This window comes from Rhinatrema bivittatum, chromosome 9 (assembly GCF_901001135.1).
Source record: "Rhinatrema bivittatum chromosome 9, aRhiBiv1.1, whole genome shotgun sequence".
Taxonomy (NCBI): Eukaryota; Metazoa; Chordata; class Amphibia; order Gymnophiona; family Rhinatrematidae; genus Rhinatrema; species Rhinatrema bivittatum.
Window position 1 is genome coordinate 264614148 of NC_042623.1, and position 21340 is coordinate 264635487.

Here is a 21340-nt window from a genome sequence, read left to right on the forward strand (position 1 = left end):
TCAGGAAGGCTGCTGCAGGTTCCATCATCTCACCGGTATACGTTCCGGAGTTATTTGCCTCTCTCGAGAGGAGTAAGCAGGAAGCAATCTGCAGTGTCATTGCTGTTGCATCAAAGGCCTGCTTAAGGATGGATTCCAGTCGTCTATCCTGAGTATCCTTCAATGCAGCCCCTCCCTCAACGGGAATAGTTGTTTACTTTGAGACGGCACAGACCATGGCGTCCACTTTCGGGAAACGCAGGCATTCCTTGGTCACTGGTTCTAGAGGGTATTGGGCTTCCAAGGCCCAACCTCCTTTGAAGCTGGCCTCCGGGGCATCCCATTCCAGGTCGATGAGTTCCTGGATGGCTTCCATCATTGGGAAGTAACACGAAACTTTACGAAGGGACACCAGGATGGGGTTCTTCTTTGGTTTCGCTATTGGGTCTGTGCCTGAAATACCCAGAGTCTTCAGAGTCTGGGAAACAAGAGCTGGTAGTTCATCCTTGTGGACGACGTGGAGCATGGTTCTGTATGGTTCCAGGCCTGGAGGAATTTCTCTTTCTGCCAGCGAGTCGCCATCAACATCTGAAGTGTCTGGGTCCCTATCAGGGAAATTCTTAATTAGGCGAGGCATGTCCCGAGGCATCCGAACATGGCTGGGAGGATCTTATGCTTCCGGCAGGGGTTCAGCCCGGGGCGCAGCTGGAGCGCCCTGGGATAAACGAAGGCGTGTAGCCCTTGGAAAAATTCTAACCAGGAGAAGGTCCCTAGGTCCATATTAACCTCAGGGGGAGTTGGCTTAGGAGCCCCTGAGGGGCCCTCTTGTGGAGAGGCTCTCTCAGAGATGCATAGATCCGGGGAATTATCATCTGTAGTAGTTCCGGACCCATCCCCAGACAGTGAGGGGCCAGGCTTTGGTTCCCCCTGGGCTTCCTCGCAATCCTGGCACAGGCAGAACTCCAGTTCAGGCTGTGCGGCTCTTATGTGGCAGGCTGTGCAAAGAGAATGCCTTCTGGCCTTCTTGGGTGCCGGTGCCATTACCTCTAGCTTCAATGCGCACGTGTAGATGTGCATGCGGAATGCGTTCCGTTATGCGCGTGGTGTGCGCTTGGTTATACCCACATCTGTACTAGACGCGCACAAGTTAGGCGCAATGGCCGCCCAGCCTGCCCTGTGCTTACCGCTGGTCGAGAAGGGGATATGGCGCTGACGCCCCCTGCGCATAAGATGGCGCCCCCGAGGGTCTCCACGTGGACCCCTGTACGGATCAGGGCCTAGCCCAACCAGGGCTCCTCAACCCGATCGGTGCTCCCTTTTACCTCACAGGAAAAGAAATCGAATCTAAATGGCAATCCGAGCCTTGGAGACCTAACATTTAAAGTTTTCTGCTTACCTGGTCTCGGCGCTTACCAATCGAGTGCCGGGACGGTCTCCAGCTGCCGGGGGAGAGGGCTCTGCCTTCACTGCCGCGCTCGGTTACGCACCCCCTGCCTTTCAGCCACTCTGGGGCTAAGTCCACGGGGGGAACCGGCTACCAGACCAAGGCTCACCTCTGAGGGATCTCAGAAATCACCTCAGGAATTCTCAACTGGGGGAGGGACCCTTAGGTTTCACTGCAGGAGAGCGGGGCTCGATCTTCTCTTTTTCTTTCTTCTTTGCTGTAATTCTTAACACTACTCTAGTGTGTGGGATAGTGAGAGATACTGAAGAGCTGAGATTACTGCAGGGGTAATATCTAGAGTGACGTGAGCTTTGAAATCTGACTCTGTCTCCCATCTGCTAGCAGAAAAGCACAATACCCATCGGTCCTGAGTCCATCTGGCTACACGCTAGGAAACAGCGAACATACATTATGCTCCTGGGCACAGGTACCAGCTCTGTGGGTGCGTGAGGCGTGACGAGTTTAGCACCCCCAATCATTCTGAAAACTGGGCACCTGTGCTCCCAGATGAATTCTGCACAACTTCCCTCCCACACAGGTTTTTCACTTTTCCCCGCACATGGGAGAATGGGAGAGAAAGCAAAGACAGCTGCCATGATCCTTGATAACCCCCACACACACACATGCACTCTCTCTTCAATCTCTTCCTCACTTTCTTCCGATGGTCACTGCTGCCCTTGTAATAAGAGCTGCTGCTTCGATCTTGGTGAGTTTGAGTTGCGTAGTGCCCGAACTCCTGAGCTGTTCTCAAGAGACTTGAAGATGAGAGTGGGAGCAGCATAATTCAAGATCACCGACAACCGCGCACTGTCAGGAGGCAACACCTGTTCTGAAGGAGGGGACTGTGCCAGCAGTGAGCATCCGGGAAGGAACCTCAAGGGGTGTAGGCGACTGATGGGAGAGGGAGGTGGGAGTGGAGACAGGGATGGGGTGGGGAGGAGAGAGTGCAGAGGGTGAAAGAGCTGTGGGAAGGGAAGAAAGTGCAGAGGACACAAGCAAGGAGAAATGAATTAGGGCAGGGTGAGTGTGCTAGAGGGAGAGAGGTGGTCTACTGCCTTACGGTTAAAGCTTTCTTATTTTTCAGGGACTTGGCAAGCCACAGAGCCTAAGAGGAGCTACAGTCGGCACCAACGTGTTGCAAGTGCTGGCATTTGTGGCCACAACCAGGGATGCCTGTGTTTGCTGCCAGTATTGGCAGCAGCATGAAGTCAACACTGGATGTAGCTCAGAGTTCCCCATTGGGCTCTGTGGATTGCTAAACTAAAATCACTGAAAACCAAAAGTTTTAGTGAACTATTACAGCACTCCTGGGGGAATTCTGCACCAAAACATTACAACTTTTTACATATTTGAGTAAGAAATTTGTATGGAGGTTTAAATTGTTACTCCAACACCATGATTATATTGTATTATTTTGACAAAATATGCAGACTTTTGTAGAATTTAAAAATGGTGTTGCCCAATTTACTTTGCTTTTATATTATTGTAATATCACTTCTGGGGGAATTCTGGGCAAAAAATAAAGAACAATCTGAAAATTAATTTTATAAAGTTAAAAAAAAAATCTCTATTTTTAGCTTTTGAGAGAGAAAAGGTCAGAAAAACAGCAGCACATTATCGGCAGACAATCATCAGGCTGATACTTGGGAGGTTTTTTTTTGATCAAGGCACTTTTCAAACCTACAAGACATGTCTAGGGCCCCAGTGGGACCCGTACAAAAGAGTGTGACCTAACAGCAAGGAACACACCATTTTTGCCACAGTCCCCCCCCCCCCCCCCATGGGAGGTTGCTACAAACTGGAATAAACCATTGCGTTTCCTAGCTTGACCCCTAGCAGCTGCATGGATTTCTGAGTTGGATTTTGAGACGGTAGGAGCCTCCTTAGAATTGCAGGCCCATAGCCTTGACGAGGAGCCCACGCCTGCGGGAGACATTTGCTGCTGGTTCTCCCACAATGGCTGGTAAGCTGCATCTCTCTCCGTTTCTGTTTTGGAAAGAAGCTTTGCTCGCCCTTCCTTTTCAGAGGTAGAGGTTGCCTAAGATCTGGATGAAAGCCTCTCTTGTCTCTTGCAAGAAAGACTCCCGACAGTATTTTGGAAACAAGCGGTTTTGTTTTTTTTTTTTGTGGTTGAAAGGTACGCTGAGGGTTTTGGGGAACTGTTCAGTCTCCCTTTGTATCTATCAGTCCAAGAGGCTCAGTTGCTTCTCCGGCAAACAGCTGGAATCCTTCTGATCACCATATTTGGGTGGCGACAGAAGGAGAAGAGCCACCAGCCCAGTGGAGACCAAAAAGCAGATAACCCACAGGAAGGAGAGAACGGGATAGTTCAAGATCAAGCAGTGAATATTTAGAGGAATCCCCTAGGGGATAAGAGAGCCAGTTTTCCCAGGGGCAACTTCAAATTCTAAAAAAGGAAGAGAAGAGACCCCTGAGAGAGAGATCAAGGGAATACAGATCTAGATTGCTTTAAGCTTGCATTATGGAAGCTATGAGAAAGAAGTGCAGAGTGCGCCATAAAATTCATGTGGATCAGACGCTTCAGAAATGTTTTACACAGGAACACCGCTTCAGTGCCCAACTAGATAAGAGCACACCTAACACCCTGGAGGTTTATCCTTCCCCAGAGAAAGACTGAAACAAGGATTTAGTGCAATACGGAGTGTCAGCCCCATTCCCTTAAGGACAGTCCAGGTCAGATGTAAGAAAAGACCAAGCTCATCCTTCACCCGCAGCTTTATCCCCTTCTTCTCGTCACATTTCTTTCTTTCAAAAGGGCTCCATGTGCAGAAATGACTGCACCTTTTCTGTCTCCACCAGCCTTAATTACACGCATGATTTCACTGCAGCCTGGGGGAGAGGGCGGGCTGATAATGCCAAAACATGTGAAAAACGCTGCAGGATGCAGGTACTCTGGGAGGCTGAAGGGAGTGCCAACTAACAGCACTTCTGAAGGGGCACATGTTACAAAATTATAACCAGCACCTTCAAAATTGGGGAAATAGCTGCCAAATCTTCGACCACTCTTCAAGCCTTTGGTAAGTCACTTTTCATTCTCTCTATTCCTTCAGGCATGTCTACTCTGTTGCAATTCTGGGTTTCATCCGCAAACAGACAAATTTTACCTCTCTTCTGCAATGTCGCTCACAAAGATATTGAACATTTACATTTACTAAATTTATGAACTGCCTAACAAAAAAAAAAAAAAAAAAAAAAGGTCTAGGCAGGCAATGAACATAATTATTACAAGGAAACTAACTTAAAACAATATAAATACAGAATAGAAAATACATAATTAAAATAGAATATGACACAACCATACAAAAGGTAAAATCATTATATTAATAAATAAAACTTAACACAAAAAGGTCTTAAGGAGTCCCTTGAAAGCCTTAACAGAGTCACACTGGCGAATCTCTATGGGCCAGAAACCTAAAAGGAGCATTCTTGAGGAGTGTGTAAGCATGTTACTCAGAGAGGTGGATCATCAAGTAGGCCTCACTGAGAGTGCAAAGTCCTTCAGGGTTGATAGAATTTCAAAACTGCATTTGCCCATGAGCAGGATTGATCATTAATTAATTTAAAGATGGTCATTCCAAGTTTAAAATTAATTCTTTCGTGGATCGAAAGCCAGTATAGCTCAGTTAAGGCCGGAGTTATATGGTCAAAATGTCTCAAGCCAGTGATGAGACAAGCCACTGAATTTAGTAATAATTTTAAGGGGCACAATGTTGAGGAGGGAAGACCAGTGTACAGACTATTATAGTAACAGAGAATGGGAAATATAGATGCTTGCAATAGAGTACAAAATTCTGGAGCACACAAGTTTTTTTCAGGTCAGCAAGAACAATCTAAAAAAAACCCTGCTTGATAACATGTTTAACTTGAGGTTTAAAAGATAGTGTATACGACTTTTCACCTGGTTTTTAATTTGAAAATTTGAATTACTAAGGTGAAAGTGGAGTATAGCCTAAACCAAGCTAGGAACTCTGTTTTGGACATGTTTAAAGTGAGTTTGATATGTCTGAGCCAAGAGTTAATAGAAGAAAACCAAATGTTAAGATGCTGTAGAGTTTCAGAGTAGGTTCCATTTACCATTACACGCTGTCTCCTATCAGTCAACCAGTTTGTAATCCACTCCACCACCTTGGTGCTTATGCCGAAGATTCTCATTTAGTTCACAAGCCTCCTATGTGGAACGGTATCAAAAGCTTTGCTAAAATCCAAATAGATGACATTGAGTGCTCTTCCTTGATCCAATTCTCTCGTCACCCAATCAAAAAAAGAAGTCAATCAGATTTGTCTGACAGGACCTTCCTCTGGTGAATCCATGTTGCTTCAGGTCCAGCAACTTACTGGATTGTAGATACTTCAGTATCCTTTCTTTCAGCAGCATCTCCGTTAATTTTCCCACCGCTGAAGTGAGGCTAACAGGCCTGCAGTTTCCAGCCTCCTCTCTTATGCCACTCTTACGAAGCAGGACCACAACCGCTCTTCTCCACTTCTGTTTCCAGGGACCTATTGAACAGGTCATTTAGTGAACCCGCCAGGACATCTCTTGAGTTCTCGTATTATCCTGGAATGTACCTCATCCGGCCCCATGGACTTCTCCACATTCAGGTTTCCTAGTTCTTCCCATCCATACCCTTCTGTAAAAGGAGTTGTGTCTAGCCCATTCCCTTCTATGTTCTTGTCAACCAGCAACAGCCCTTCCCCAGGATCTTCTTTAGTGAACACAGAACTGAAGTATTCTATTTAATATTTCCGCTATTTCCTTGTCCGTCTTGGCTCATTGCTCCTCGTCCCCTTTCAATTTCACTATACCACTTCTGCCTTTCCTTATTTCTCTTATAAATCTGAAAAAAAGTTTTTTTGTCACCTCTCTATCTCTTGGGCAATCCTTTCTTCTGCTTTTCTGATTTCTTCTTCGTCTCCCTCATTTTCACCAGGTATTGATCCCTGTGCGCCTCTTTTTGGGATCCTTTATACTTCCTGAACGCTATCTTTTTGCAGACACCTCCTTTGAGAACCAAATTGGTTTCTTTTTCTCTGAACTTTTGTTTACTTTTCTAACATAAAGATTTGTTGCCTCTGTAATATTAGCCCACTGACCTGCCTCGCCCATCTTCTCCCAGTCTTCTAGTTCTTCCTCCAGGTACATCCCCCATTTTGTCAAAGTCCATATATTTGAAATTCAAAACTCAGGTCTTCATGTAAGCACATTGTAGTGTGCCAAACTCCCATTGGATTCTGTGGATTGCTAAACTAAAAATCCCTAAAACTAAATTTTGCACACAAATGAGGGTTAGACCGTGAACTCTGTTGAGTGTACCTTATTACAATGACCCCTTAATTATCTTGGTATATATATTATTGTAATGACTACTGCGCTTTATAACATTACGGATTTAAGTGCTGACCAACTGTAATATGCTTTAAACTCTAGTTGGAAAAATGCATGAAATTTATAATGATTATGCAGCTCATTACCCTTTTGCAGATTCTGATTTACACTTCACAAAAGTTAAATTACATGTGAATAACTTAAATAGCATGTTTAAAATTTCAAAAGAAAACTGCATTTGTGATTTTTTTTCATGAAGAGCAGCTTAGTACATATATCTGATTTCAATTTAGCAAAGGAGGAAGCTGTTTTGGCTCCAAATGTTACCCAAATATTTTAAGTATCCAAAGAAAAGTAGAACTATTCACTTTTCAACTAAGAATATATAATAGAAGTCAGTGTGTAAAAAGTTTCATGCACATATTTCTTAGATGCTCTTGGACCTCCCACTGGAAACCTTACGAGGGCTGCTCAAAGACTTTCCTATTTAAAACATGAGCTCCTGGTAGTTATTCCAGAAATTCAGTTTCGCACGCTTCCAGCAGCCTGAGCTTCTTGAACGATGGAAAAGCTCTTGGCTCTACTCTGATGCCTGGGCATCCTGCCCTACTTTGCAGCCTAACAAGAAAGGGGGGGGGCAGGCAGGGCATTTGCCCTCCAGTGAATAATGCAAACGTTGCCAAATACAGGAATGATACAAGGAGGGGCTGTACATGGCATCAGATTGGGCAACACGAGGGGAAGGGAAGGGAGAACTGCACCAGGCAGAAACTCCGCCAAGCTTCAAAACATGCGGTGGCTGACCACGTTATTTGTCACCATAAATTTACTCAGTCTGAGTGCATTTTCCTACCACTTCCCTTCGGCAGAGCCAGTCCCCAGGCTCAGCAGCAGCAGCCAAATATGCATCTTACCGTATTAGTGCACGAGCTAAGAAGGTTTGCAGCAAGCAAGTGAAACCGATCTCAGCAATCAGGAAGGCACGGGAGGTCCATGCACTTTGAAAACACGAGGCCCCCTACCCATCTTAAATAAAAGATATTAAAAGCAACTTACCGAGGTGTAGTTTGTTTTTAAGTGGCTCTGGTTCCGCAGCTCCTGCTCCTGAAACTGCAAGCCCGCCAGATGTTTTTCCAGCGCTTCCCAGTCCATAATGGGAAGTTGGGGGTCTTCCCTCAGGCCGGTCCCCGGGTCCTCCAAGGGGCCCCCGCCGGGGGGGGCGGCTATCCTCCCCCCCCAGCCATGCCGGGATCGGGGCAGCGCCCTCCTGCCCTTGCCCCCCCGCTTGCGGGCCACCAGGTTGCCGTTGTGCCCGGGCTCCCGGCGGAGGTTGATGTTGGGGGGCGGGGGGGGCGGCGCGGTGCCCTTCACCTCCTCCAATTCCTCGGCCAAGCTCCTCCCGCCGGCAGGTGGGGCGCAGCGGGGATGGACTGCGCCCGAGTCCTCCCCCTCCTCCCCCTTCTTCTCGTACACCTGGTAGTCCTCCTCCTCCTCCTCCTCCTCGGAGTCCTCCAGGGCCGCCAGCTCCAGGCTGGGCGAGGATTTGCACTCGGAGCAGGGCGTCACTTTGCTGGAGCTGGACTCGGAGCTGGAGCGGCTGCAGGCATCGCTGCCTAAATCCATCCCATCCTCTCGGTAATCCTGCAGGAAGAGAGGGAGGGGGAGAGAGAGAGAGGGGGGGCGTTACTAGCAGCAGCAGCAGCACCGTCTGCGCTCCGCCTGGCGCGCGCGTTACCGGCAGCCGCTGCCCGCCTCCCGGGTCAATGCACCGAGGCCCGGGAGCAGGAGGAGGAGGAGGAGACGACACTGCCGTGCAGCCCGCGCCTCCCCTCACACGCGCACTGCAACTCGCCCCCAAGTTTACCACATTTCCCCCCTCCCCACCTGCTCGGACGGGAGGAGCCGCCGCCGCCGCCGCTCGGTGCCAGCCACGCAACCGGGCCGGTTTTACGCCTCATCCGTTCCCCGGCGCTGCAGGCTGGGGCGAGGGAGCCGGAGCTCTCCCCTGCCGGCAGCAGTGGCCACAGCAGGCGGGGAGCCCGGGCCAGAAAACTCCCGGCAAAGTAAGTGGAGAGGGAGGGAGGGGGGACACGCTCCGCTGACGTCACTCTGGAGCCCGGAGCTCGAGGCAGGGTGAGCGCGCGCGCGCGCTGGGAACCCTGGCCGCAGCGTTCTGCCGGCTCTCCCCCTCCTGTTTTCTCTTATTCGGGTTTTTGTTTCTACCCCTGCTAAACAGCAGTTTTGGGAGGGGGGAGAGGGCACGAGGCGTTCGCTCCTGCTCCCCATTCATTCAGGAGGGGGCGTGGGTGGAAGAAGAGGTGAGCGGCGCCCTGCTCTGTAATGTGAAACCGGCATCAATCAGGCCTCGGCACTCGCGTGCCTGCCTCTAGCTTCCCTTTTTTATAATCGTGGCCCTTTTATTGCTTTAACTTCACTTCTAGGTCTTCCACACTGCGCACTTCTTTTCTGCCTCCTTTTAACCCTTTCCTGCTATTTTCACACTTCTGGCACTTTCGGATACAGCAGTCTGAAGCCGTGGCAAGGGTTAAAAGCTTTAGCAGACTTACAGCCCTTCCGGGTAGGAAATTTCTGGATATTTCACACCCTCTTTGATCCACGGGACTACAAAACTGCTAAATTAAAGGCACAGTGCCTTTGTAAACTAAGGGAAAACATAAAATGTAAATCGGAACGTACTTTCCCTGAATAATGGCTCAGACAGTGTGGTAAATCAACCCTTTTCCTGTCTCTTACCGTCTGTGTGCAATAGATGGGCGGGCATGTATTTTAAACAGCTTGTAAAAGCAACCAGGCTAGATGTAAAACAATCATTTAGCTCCAGTTATATCCACACTGGTTGTTGGTTCAATAGTTTTCCTGTTTTCAAAAGTATAGTGATTCCCAAACCTGTCCTGGGGTACCCCCAGCTAGGCGGGTTTTCAGGATATCCAAAATTAATATGCTTGAGATAGATGTGCATACATTTTGTCTCCATTGCATGCAAATTTACCTCATACATTCTCATTGCAGATATCCAGAAAACCCAACTGGATCGATTTGGGAACCTCTTTTCTAGAGGTTTCTCAATATAAACACCCATGAAACAGGAGTTGAAAAAGCCAGAGTGTGGGTGGGTGCTAGCAGGGGTCTGAGATGGATCCATGATATGAGCCCAGACATATCACAGAAACCTCTCACCGCAAGTCTGATCTAAAATAAACAGTTTTCCAAACTTAAAGTGTCTTTGGTTTCATTGTCTTCTTGATTATTTCTTTCTACAGCTCGTCTTCCATGATTCTACCACTTGTCTTCCAGTATTTAATAGTAGTAGCCTTCTTATGCTCTTTCAAACTTTCTCCCCTCCCCCACTCTGTTCTCTTTGTGTCCTTTCTTTCCAGAACTGGCTGGCCTTCATGCTGAGCTTTCAGTCAAGCTGGAACCTGCCCCCTTTCTCTTCACTGCTATTTATGATTTATTTAAGTTAATGAAAAAGTATATTCCACCCATCCACCAGACAAAATACTCTTGGTGAATCACTATTTATTTATAGAACATGGAAAACTACAAAGGGGGTTAACAAGGATGGACTTTACAGCAGACAAACAAACGTAAAGAGGAGATGGACTCACTTTAATTAAGCTATAACCCATTTCAGAGCATGGGGTCGCCTCTACTGTTTGTTTACCTCATCCTGTGAAGTGACCAGCAAGAATGAGGGTTCAAAAGCTTTTTTTTTTTTTTAAATGAAATTTCAGGTACTCTTTTTCGAGCTGGAACCCTAATCGAAGGACATTCCAGAGATTTGGTCCTACTCTGGTTAGCCCTGTTGTCAAAGTTGCTCGAATATTTGAGACCTGTGTTAACAGAGAACGAGAGAGAGAGAGCAAAGGGGAGGGAATGGATAGATCCTCCAGCATGCCCTTCATATACAAGAAGTGGTCCCGTGATGAAACCTAAGGATGGTGGGTCCTCATTTTTAGCTGGCTTCACTCCATCACCCCTACATTACAGCAGTAATCATCAGCAAAGGGAATCACTAGGGATGTGCAGTTGTTTAAAATGACATTATAAACACTAGTGACACTTTTGTTTCATGTCATTTCTAATCTAAAGTAGGAAAAACCCAGCACTTTCATTTTCAGGCCCATCCTCGGGGGGGGGGGAGGGTCCTGGGCCGACATGAAAGCCCCGAGCACCGTAAATCCCTGTCAGCTCGGGGGCAGATCCCAGGGCCGGCCTGTCCCAATTGGTGATCGCCTAGGGCGCCAGCGGAGCCCATCCCATTCACAGCCGAGAGGAGTAGAGACTCGATGGCCCACGAGCGGGGTGTGTGTGTGTGTGAAAGAGAGAGAGGCATAGTGTGTACAAGAGAGCAATGGTGTTAATAATAAAGAGGGAGGGAGCCCGTGTAAGGGTGCGAGTGTGAATGAGACAAGGAACCCAAGTGTGTGTCAGAGAGGGGGGGCCTGTCTGAGTGAATGAGGTCAGGGCCTGGACCCGGGGGATGCAAGGCAGAAGGTTCTCCAGGGCATCTAATACCCTTGCACTGGCCCTGGGAGAGCCACCAAATCAGCATTCTGGGGCCCTACTGCAATAGATTTCACCTCATGGCCCCGCAGTCCCTAAGATCAGCCCTGTTCATTTTGCTCCAGCTTTTCTTTTAGTGCACAATGAAATGCAAATGCAGAATGGACATGAAACAACCTCCCCACATCCAAAAAAATAAAAAAAAATCAGCAGCAAAACAAAAAGGGTTTTTTTTTCCCCATGTAAATCCCCACCACAGTCTGCAGCTTCTTTCAGAACCCAAATCTCAAGCACTCCAAGTTTCCCTTGCAGCTGTCAATGCATGTGATGTCTGGAATTACCCCGTCCCCACAAACACTGCGGCCGCAGCATCCCCATTCTCTTCTGGCCTAATCAGCAGGAGCCATCATTCCAGGTTTACCACATGATGGCGTGGGGTACCAGTGCTTGGCTATTTGACCTGCCATGCTCTCTTCCCGTTGATGCTCGTGGGTGTCTCTGTTGAACAGACCACTTCTTTATAGAGTGATACTGCTTAGTATTACCAGAATATTCCCTCAAAATGCTATGTTCTAACTCAAGGTTGGCCAACTCTGGTCCTGAAGAGCTACAAATAGGTTGGGTTTTCAGGATGTCTACAGTGACTATGCCTGAAATATATTTTTATACAATGGAAATCTCTCTCATGCATAGGTATTGTGCATATCCTGAAAACCTGGCCTGTTTGTGGCTCTCCAGGACTAGAGTTGCCCACCCCTGATCTAAGTGTTCAGTTCATTGCCCTTCCATCGTGAGAATTGACATTGAAAAAAAAATCAGTTTTTTTGTGTACAAACACATAAGATATACCATACTGGATCAGACCAAGAGTCCATTAAGCCCAGTATCCTGTTTCCAACAAAGGCCAATCCAAGTTACAAGTACCTGGCAAGTAACCAAACATTAACTAGATTTCATGCTACTAATGTTAGTAACAAGCAGGGGTTATTCCTTATTGATTAAGAGCAGTTAAGTTCCTCCAGGAGCTTATCCAAACCTACACTAACCACATCCTCTGACAATGAATTCCAGAGCTTAATTGTGCATTGAATGAAAAAAAAATAAATTCTCTGATTTGTTTTAGATGTGCTATTTGCTAACCTCATGGAGTTCCTCCTAGTCCTTGTATTATCCGAAAGGGTAAATACCAACTTACATTTACCTGTTCAAGTCCTTTCATGATTTTGTATCCCTCCCTCAGCTGCCTCTTCTCCAAGCTGAATAGCCCTTACCTCTTCAGCCTTTTCTCATAGGGGAGCTGTTCTATGCCCTTTATCATTTTGGTTGCCCTTCTCTGTACTTGGAACGTTTTCAAAAACTCTCTTTACTTTTTCTTTCTAAATATACAGCCCCGATGATTAATAGTCATGCTATAAATATAAACTTCTTGTAATCAAATGCCCTAAAATTCAATATTCATTATGTGATAAATGAAAACAAATATAGTTTTGTGCTGGTATGTTAGTTAAAGTGTTATTTCATTCTAACTGTTGGAGGAGCAGTGGCCTAGTGGTTAGAGCAGTGGGCTACACCCCAGTGAAACCAGCATTCATATCCCCCTGTTGCTCCTTGGGCAAGTCACATTAGATGGTAAGCCCTGTGGGGATAAGGAAATAACCTACAGTACCCGAATATAGTACACTCTGGAGTGCCAAAAAGTGGCATATAAAAACCTAAATAAAAAAAGGCAGTGAGGGTGATATGCTACCTGTGTGATGCTAGAGGAGAATGCAGAATGCAAGCTTTAAAGTCGGCCTTGGGATCACTCGTGGAGAAAGGCAGCATACAAAATGTCTATAAATAACCAATAGTTCTCATTCTCTTTGCCATTCAAGGCTTGGCACCTGCCAAAGATCATTTGTCTCATGAGCACCACTGTAACAGCTACATGACAGGCTCAGCATGGGCTTAAAGGGCAGGCAGATACCCACCCACCCACCCCCCCCCCCCTCCCCGTACCTGTAAGAAAGCCCAGGAGTGACGAAGAAATGAGTTTTCCTAAAAAAATAAATAAATACACACAATTGGGCCCACCCAGTGGGCTGGTTCGATCCTCCAATCAGGGATTCTGCTCCCTGGGTTGGCCGGGGATGCTGCGGAGGCACCATTCACAGTCCTCCTGGGCAGTGGTCCCCAACCCTGTCCTGGGGGCCCACCAGCCAGTCGGGTTTTCAGGATATCCACAATAAATATGCAGGAGAGAAAATTTGCATGTTATGGAGGCAGTGTATGCAAATTTTCTCTCATGCATATTCATTGTGGATGTCCTGAAAACCCGACTGGCCTGGTGGGCCCCAAGGACAGGGTTGGGGACCACTGCTCTAGGGGGAGGGAGTCATGGGTCATAGGGGTGTGGTGAGGATTATATAAAATAGAAGGAAAAAAAAATCCTCAGGTAGTTCTAAATGAAGGCTCGTGGCCACGGATTCCAGTCCTAGATCCTACTGAACTGGAAGTACAGAGGAGGCGGAGGGAACTGCTGGGTGGGGAAAAAAAAAAAAAGACGACAAGAAAAAAATAGAAATAAAAGCAATGACCTTCTCTTGGGGATATACGGAGTCGTATTTTATCACTGTGCACCTGGCTGCATGTAGCACGTCAAGCTAGCAAGGTCAGCTTGTGTGGAGTGCTTCTTCAACACGTTATCTTATTATTTTACCACAGTATAATTGTATCTTTCCTTTCTTTGGCTGAATTTTGGCCTGCTTTATCAGAGGCCTGACACCCTGGCGGGAATCCACTTCTGCGCAGCTAGAAGGACTTTTCAGGGCCTGAAGGCATTCTGCTTCAACTTCTGTTTCACAAGCTCCCTAAGGCACCTGCGTAAATCATGAAGTCAGCTGCTGGGGAGCTGCTGCTTAGGCCTGTTGGTGCGGTTAGAGAGAGGGCAACTGGTCAGAGAGGGAGGAAATGCTAAACGGATAAGGAGTTGGCGTTGGAGCGCTTTACAGGTGGCTGGGAAGTCACAGAGGAGGTGTGCACTGGCACCCCCCTTCGGCCTCGTTTCACAGAGCCAGTTTTGCATCGCCGGGGGGTCACTCCGTTGCCCTCGCAGCAGTACTGCACTTACCGTGGCCTTCTCTGACAGGCTGAGGGCTGCCAACAAGACCATCCCGAGGATGCATCATCTGAGCTCAGAATCCAAATAAGAGCTTCCAGTTACAGCACACAGACAGCAACCAGGCTGTCTAGACGCCAAAAATAACTTTCCGAAAGTGTTTATATTTGGGAAAAGAAACCTGTCTGTCATGTGTTCTTCTGGAAATGTCTTTCTGGCTACGTCCCTCCTCCATCCCATATGGTTGTCACATCCGATATCAAGTCTGAAAATAACTCTAAAACTACATTTCCAAATCCCAGATCCAAAAGCTAGAAGTAAAATCATCAGGTAACTGATAACAATTGTTTGAATGTATGAAAACTATTCCAGAACGACAAACGATGATGTGATGTGATCTGTTATGACAGCACATAGGTGAGCTTAAAATGCAAATATGCCATCACGTAGATGATAACAGGCTCCTTTTCACAGGTCTGGAACGTGGGAGTGCAATTTATTATCACGAGAAGTAAAATCTAATCTGAAAAGGCATATACAGCAAGTTGACAAAATCTATCTGCAGTTCTATATTCTTGAAGCAGAATTATGAAATGACCAACATATATTTACAGGCACTGGCATACCTGGCCTTGATCAATATCTACCTTGCAATTTCAAAAATCACAGGGAAGAAGGAACAGGTGCTTGTGACCTGGATCAGCCCTTGTTGGAAACAGGATACTGGGCTTCCTGGTCTGACCCAGGATGTCAAGTCTTATGCCCTTAGAGGTTGAACCTAGCACGTAAATCAAAACAGATGGAGGGAAACCTTATTTCCCCATTCCCCTTGTTTTAAAACCACACTCTTCCTTTTAACTCTGCCATCCAGCACAAGAACAGAAATAATCCCCCTTGTTTTCCCTCTCAAAGGGGCTGATGTACTAAACGCTGAAGGTTTTGCCAGAATGAGCAGGCGCCACAAGAAGATTTTCTCATGCCACCACTTCATTTAAATAATCATGCAAATTAGAATTGTGGCATTTTTTTTCTTGCGATAAAGTCCGCACCAATTTTTGGATTGTATCATAGAAAACCGTCACTTTATTTTCTGAAGGAAATCACCAATTTGTGCAATTTTCCATACAAAATGTGACTTTGTGAAAATCACTTAAGGAGCTGATTTGCATGGTTCTTCAGCTCACAGTGAACTTGCATAATTTTTGTATTTGCTTTTGCAAATACAAAAATTATGCATGGAAAACTGGGCAAATTCACAAACCCCATTATGTGCATTTTTTTTGCAGATTTTTCACATCGTCACATTTAAGTTCCATATTTTGGGCTGCATCGTCATAAGGAGGGCACTGGCCTGTACCTCCCCTGCCACAGCGATGTCTGCTGCCCTTTGGAAGGCCACCTGTTTCCAGCAGCTGGGATAGGACAGAGGGTACTCCAGGCCCAGTCCAAGCGGGAGGTGCACGTTAACCTGACTGGATTCCTCTTTAGAAAAAAGTCACTTGCAAGCTGCACATACAGAGCAGGAAGACAGGCAGGCAGCCTGAGAGAGAGAGAGAAAACCTGCCATTGAGACCCCCAATCCTGAGACCAACGGAAACTGCCAGGAGATCCCCAGCCCGAGACAAAGAAATCATCACAAGGCCTCCCCCAGCCCGAGACAAAGAATGCAATGAGGTCGCCTTCAGAGATGATGTACTATGTCGAGGGCAGCCAACTCCGCCCCTCAAGAGCTGCAAACCGCTCCGGTTTTCAGGATATCTACGATGAATATGCATGAGAGATATTTGCATACAGTGGAAGCAGTACATGTGAATCTCTCTCATGCACCTGGCTCTAGAGGACTGGAGTTGGCCACCCCTGGGTCTAGGAACTTGTGATTCTGCTTTCCTTAGGTAAGCACCAGACCTTAAGCTGTAGCAGGGTAAAAACCAGGACCGGCACAGCTCGCCCCTAGAACTTGTTTGCAGAATGAGGTCCAGCTTATTGATGGAAATCTAACTTCATATTGATTCCCTCCCACTGGGGTCATATTAGCCTCCTTTGCAGGAAGCAACAGAGGAAATCGCATTATTATTTTCCACAGACGCCTTCAAGGACAATTTAAACAGCATTAACACTCCAGGGAGCAGTTTTCATGGAGCCTGCAAAAGTTCCAAACTGTGTGTGCACGTTTGCCCTGGGTGCTTTGTGGCAGTTTCTCTGCATAAATAAGCAGACTGTATCCGTGCTAGAAGCTCCCTTGAAGGTTGCACCTGCTATCTGTGCAGTCAGGGAGTGTAACATGGAGCACACAGTGGTGAAAATTCCAAGTGCGTGCACTCTTTTTCTCTCTCCCCCAGGAACGCCTCTTATTAGCCCAGGTAAAATCTAGGGAATTCCTCCTGCATGTTTTGCCAGACTGAGTGAGCACCATTTCCAGACCAGCCAGCTTACCTGTGAAAATTGGCCTTTCTAATTTATAGCAGAGATGGCTCCAGGTCACCAGGAACAGGCTGAGTCAGTCCTGGTCTTACCACCCTCCCCCATTGGCATTGCCACATGCTGCCATTGGAGTTGAGGGAAAAAAAAGTGCGGAATTTCAGTGTTTTTCTGGAAGCTAACTTGAATCTTCACATTCACATATCGAAAGGATCCTGGAGTGCCAACTTAGGCTTATTAGGAAACTTGAACTATTTTTTTTTTCTTGACAGCATAGGCTTAGCCACTCATACCCATGCTCTGGTAACACTGCGGTTAGACTACAGCAATGCTTTGATATGTGGGGTTACCCTAAACTACTATGAAGTATCTGCAGTTGATTTAAAGTGCTGCTGCTCAGGTACTGGTGGGCAGCAGCCTGGGGGATTGTATTTCACCCCATATCTTGAGATGACGCATATATTAGCCTTGCCTGAGATGATCTGGATTTCTGAAAGCTTAAGTCATTGGCTATTGAGGGATTTAGGGTTTGCAGTTGCTGAATTGTTGTTTATTTCTGTGGGTATTTTGTTGCTAGTGGTTGAAGGATCTGTTGAATGTTTATTTTGAAATTATTTTGGGGTTGGGTTGACTCCTATGGTGTTTATTAACTGGGAATTCATTATAATGAAGAAATATAGTTTACTGTGGCCATTATTTTTTATCTGGACTATTTTTTATTTTACGATGCTTTTGTTTTATTATTTATATTCTTTTTAAGTTAATTTGTTTATTTCTGTTAATTTTATTTGCATGTTTTTTGAGCATATGATTAACTCGATTGTTTATCAATTTGCTATGTTGTACCTTGCCTTCAGCATTAGTGTGACAAGGCAAATAAAAAATATCCTAAATAAATAAAACCAGGATCGGTTCAGTCTGACTCTGATGTCCTGGAATCATCTGGAAACCCTACATTAAATTAAATTCTTCTCAAAAGAATTTGAAATAAATAAGTGGGCTAAATACTGACCAGTATTATTTTAGGTTTTTGAGTTCAATAACTTATTTGTAGCTACAAATGTTTATTACATTCTGGTTCCTGAAGTCTTGACATAGCATGCAAATATGCGGATGCTAAAGCATTCATATTAACTGATCCTCGAAAGCCACACACAGGTTAGGTTTCATGCTATCCCTTCATGAATATGCATGAGATAGACTTACATGCACACGACCTCAATTGTATTCAAATCTATATCATGCATATTCATGAGGAATATCCTGAATAACAGATCAATTTGTGGCCCTTGAGGACCATCAGTGAATAACACTGTGCTAAAGGATAGTATTAATTTATTAACACTGAACAGAATGCTTATAATCACCTTAATTCAACTTGTCACCTTCATGCACTGCAGCTTTTTCAGAATTATGCTTTGAAATACACAGAACAGACCATGCACATCTTTTGAATTCACGTGCTGTGATATGTTTTCTCTAGTGGAATGAGGTGACCTTCAAGAACCGATGTAACAGAACCAAAAGAATCCTAACCCCCAAGGACACATTAGGCAGACATATCTCACAGAATCACAGGACTGTGACCAAAAAGCTGGGTTACAGTATAAATGTTTTCCATGAAATACAAAATGCCTTCGGAAAGTCATCAGGTTGGTTAATGGCTATTTGACTATCTCAGCACACCCTACATTCCCTACACCGGGTGCAGTAAGAGCTGCCTCTTACATTTTAATCTTGCTATGAAAAAGACATAGTGCTACTTTAATGCTTTAGCCAGTCTTTTTAAAGTTTCCTGTGTGCTTCTTATTTTGGATTGGCTGCACATAAACGTTGGTATTGGTGTCAGGGCGTCATAAACGTGTCCCTTACTGTATGTGTCAGTCTTCACAGAACTTGATTGTGTGATGTTAGGGGTATGGCCTGTTGCACAATGCTCCCCAATGGGTGGTGTCTTGCATGGATTGTGCATTCTGTTTCCTTCATATCCTGTCCTGAGAGTGTGGCTGGAACCCAAGGGTGGGGTTCCCAAGAACTAGGACTGGAGGGTCTTGAGAGTGGAAAGGATCAAGAGGTGATCTCAAGTAAGATTTCACACACAATAGAAGATTACCTAAGGGTTCTGAATTTCTGGTGGGAATCATCTTGCATGCTGCCAGACTAGGAAATCTTCTTGCAGATTTGCTGATGCAAAACTTTGTCCAAAGAGACTCATCTAAAAGTTGTATCAGGGGAAATTTCCCGTTTGCTTCTGTAAAGGGGTTTGCATCCAGCTTACAGGTACCATCCAGGGTAAGAGCCCATGGAAGATCTCCTTTTAAGAGTATTTAAGAACATAAGAACATGTCAAACTGGGTCAGACCAAGGGTCCATCAAGCCCAGCATCCTGTTTCCAACAGAGGCCAATCCAGGCCATAAGAACCTGGCAAGTACCCAAAAACTAAGTCCATTCCATGTAACCATTGCTAATGGCAGTGGCTATTCTCTAAGTCAACTTAATTAATAGCAGGTAATGGACTTCTCCTCCAAGAACTTATCCAATCTTTTTTTAAACACAGCTATACTAACTGCACTAACCACATCCTCTGGCAACAAATTCCAGAGTTTAATTGTGCGTTGAGTAAAAAAGAACTTTCTCCGATTAGTTTTAAATGTGCCCCATGCTAACTTCATGGAGTGCCCCCTAGTCTATTATCCGAAAGAGTAAATAACAGAGTCACATCTACCCGTTCTAGACCTCTCATGATTTTAAACACCTCTATCATATCCCCCCTCAGCCGTCTCTTCTCCAAGCTGAAAAGTCCTAACCTCTTTAGTCTTTCCTCATAGGGGAGCTGTTCCATTCCCCTTATTTTGGTAGCCCTTCTCTGTACCTTCTCCATCGCAATTATATCTTTTTTGAGATGCGGCGACCAGAATTGTACACAGTATTCAAGGTGCGGTCTCACCATGGAGCGATACAGAGGCATTATGACATTTTCCGTTTTATTCACTATTCCCTTTCTAATAATTCCCAACATTCTGTTTGCTTTTTTGACTGCCACAGCACACTGCACCGATGATTTCAATGTGTTATCCACTATGACGCCTAGATCTCTTTCTTGAATTGTAGCACCAAATATGGAACCTAACATTGTGTAACTATAGCATGGGTTATTTTTCCCTATATGCATCACCTTGAAATTTAATGTGGATAAGTGCATCTGCCATTTTGATGCCCAATTTTCCAGTCTCACAAGGTCTTCCTGCAATTTATCACAATCTGCTTGTGATTTAACTACTCTGAACAATTTTGTATCATCTGCAAATTTGATTATCTCACTCATCATATTTCTTTCCAGAACATTTATAAGAACATAAGGAAATGCCATACTGGGTCAGACCAAGGGTCCATCAAGCCCAGCATCCTGTTTCCAACAGTGGCCAATCCAGGCCATAAGAACCTGGCAAGTACCCAAAAACTAAGTCTATTCCATGTTACCATTGCTAATGGCAGTGTCTATGCTCTAAGTGAACTTAATAGCAGGTAATGGACTTCTCCAAGAACTTATCCAATCCTTTTTTAAACACAGCTATACTAACTGCACTAGCCACATCCTCTGGCAACAAATTCCAGAGTTTAATTGTGCGTTGAGTAAAAAAGAACTTTCTCCGATTAGTTTTAAATGTGCCCCATGCTTACTTCATGGAGTGCCCCCTAGTCTTTCTACTATCCGAAAGAGTAAATAACCGATTCATATCTACCCGTTCTAGACCTCTCATGATTTTATAAATATATTGAAAAGTAAGGGTCCCAATACAGATCCCTGAGGCACTCCACTGCCCACTCCCTTCCACTGAGAAAATTGTCCATTTAATCCTACTCTCTGTTTCCTGTCTTTTAGCCAGTTTGCAAGCCACGAAAGGACATCACCACCTATCCCATGACTTTTTACTTTTCCTAGAAGCCTCTCATGAGGAACTTTGTCAAACGCCTTCTGAAAATCCAAGTATACTATATCTACCGGTTCACCTTTATCCACATGTTTATTAACTCCTTCAAAAAAGTGAAGCAGATTTGTGAGGCAAGACTTGCCCTGGGTAAATCCATGCTGACTTTGTTCCATTAAACCATGTCTTTCTATATGTTCTGTGATTTTGATGTTTAGAACACTTTCCACTATTTTTCCAGGCACTGAAGTCAGGCTAACCGGTCTGTAGTTTCCTGGATCGCCCCTGGAGCCCTTTTTAAATATTGGAGTTACATTTGCTATCCTCCAGTCTTCAGGTACAATAGATGATTTTAATGATAAGTTACAAATTTTTACTAATAGGTCTGAAATTTCATTTTTTAGTTCCTTCAGAACTCTGGGGTGTATACCAGGTGATTTACTACTCTTCAGTTTGTCAATCAGATCTACCACATCTTCTAGGTTCAGGTAGTACTGATTTACCAGTTACCAAAGTGTACCTGTCATGAATTTCATCTGCAAACAAGTTAACCAATAAAAGGATTTATTTTCTTGATATGTTGTGCATTTTCATTCTTTTT

General features: G+C 45.3%; 1 protein-coding gene and 1 long non-coding RNA gene across 4 annotated transcripts in view; one reads left to right on the forward strand and one right to left on the reverse strand.

Moving 5' to 3' along the window:
• Positions 1-21340, reverse strand: part of LOC115098554 (schwannomin-interacting protein 1) — a 944827-nt gene that overhangs the window by 135286 nt on the left and 788201 nt on the right. For 2 of the 3 annotated variants that reach the window (XM_029615175.1, XM_029615176.1), the window contains one exon: positions 7824-8408. In XM_029615175.1, the coding sequence (XP_029471035.1) occupies positions 7824-8408 (585 nt within the window). Of the gene's footprint in view, positions 1-7823; positions 8409-8651; positions 8794-21340 lie in introns of those variants that run through there. The other variant, XM_029615177.1, reaches the window with a different exon arrangement.
• Positions 8266-9999, forward strand: LOC115098555. Its single transcript, XR_003858550.1, has 2 exons — positions 8266-8402; positions 9798-9999. It is a non-coding gene; the product is annotated as an uncharacterized LOC115098555 (long non-coding RNA).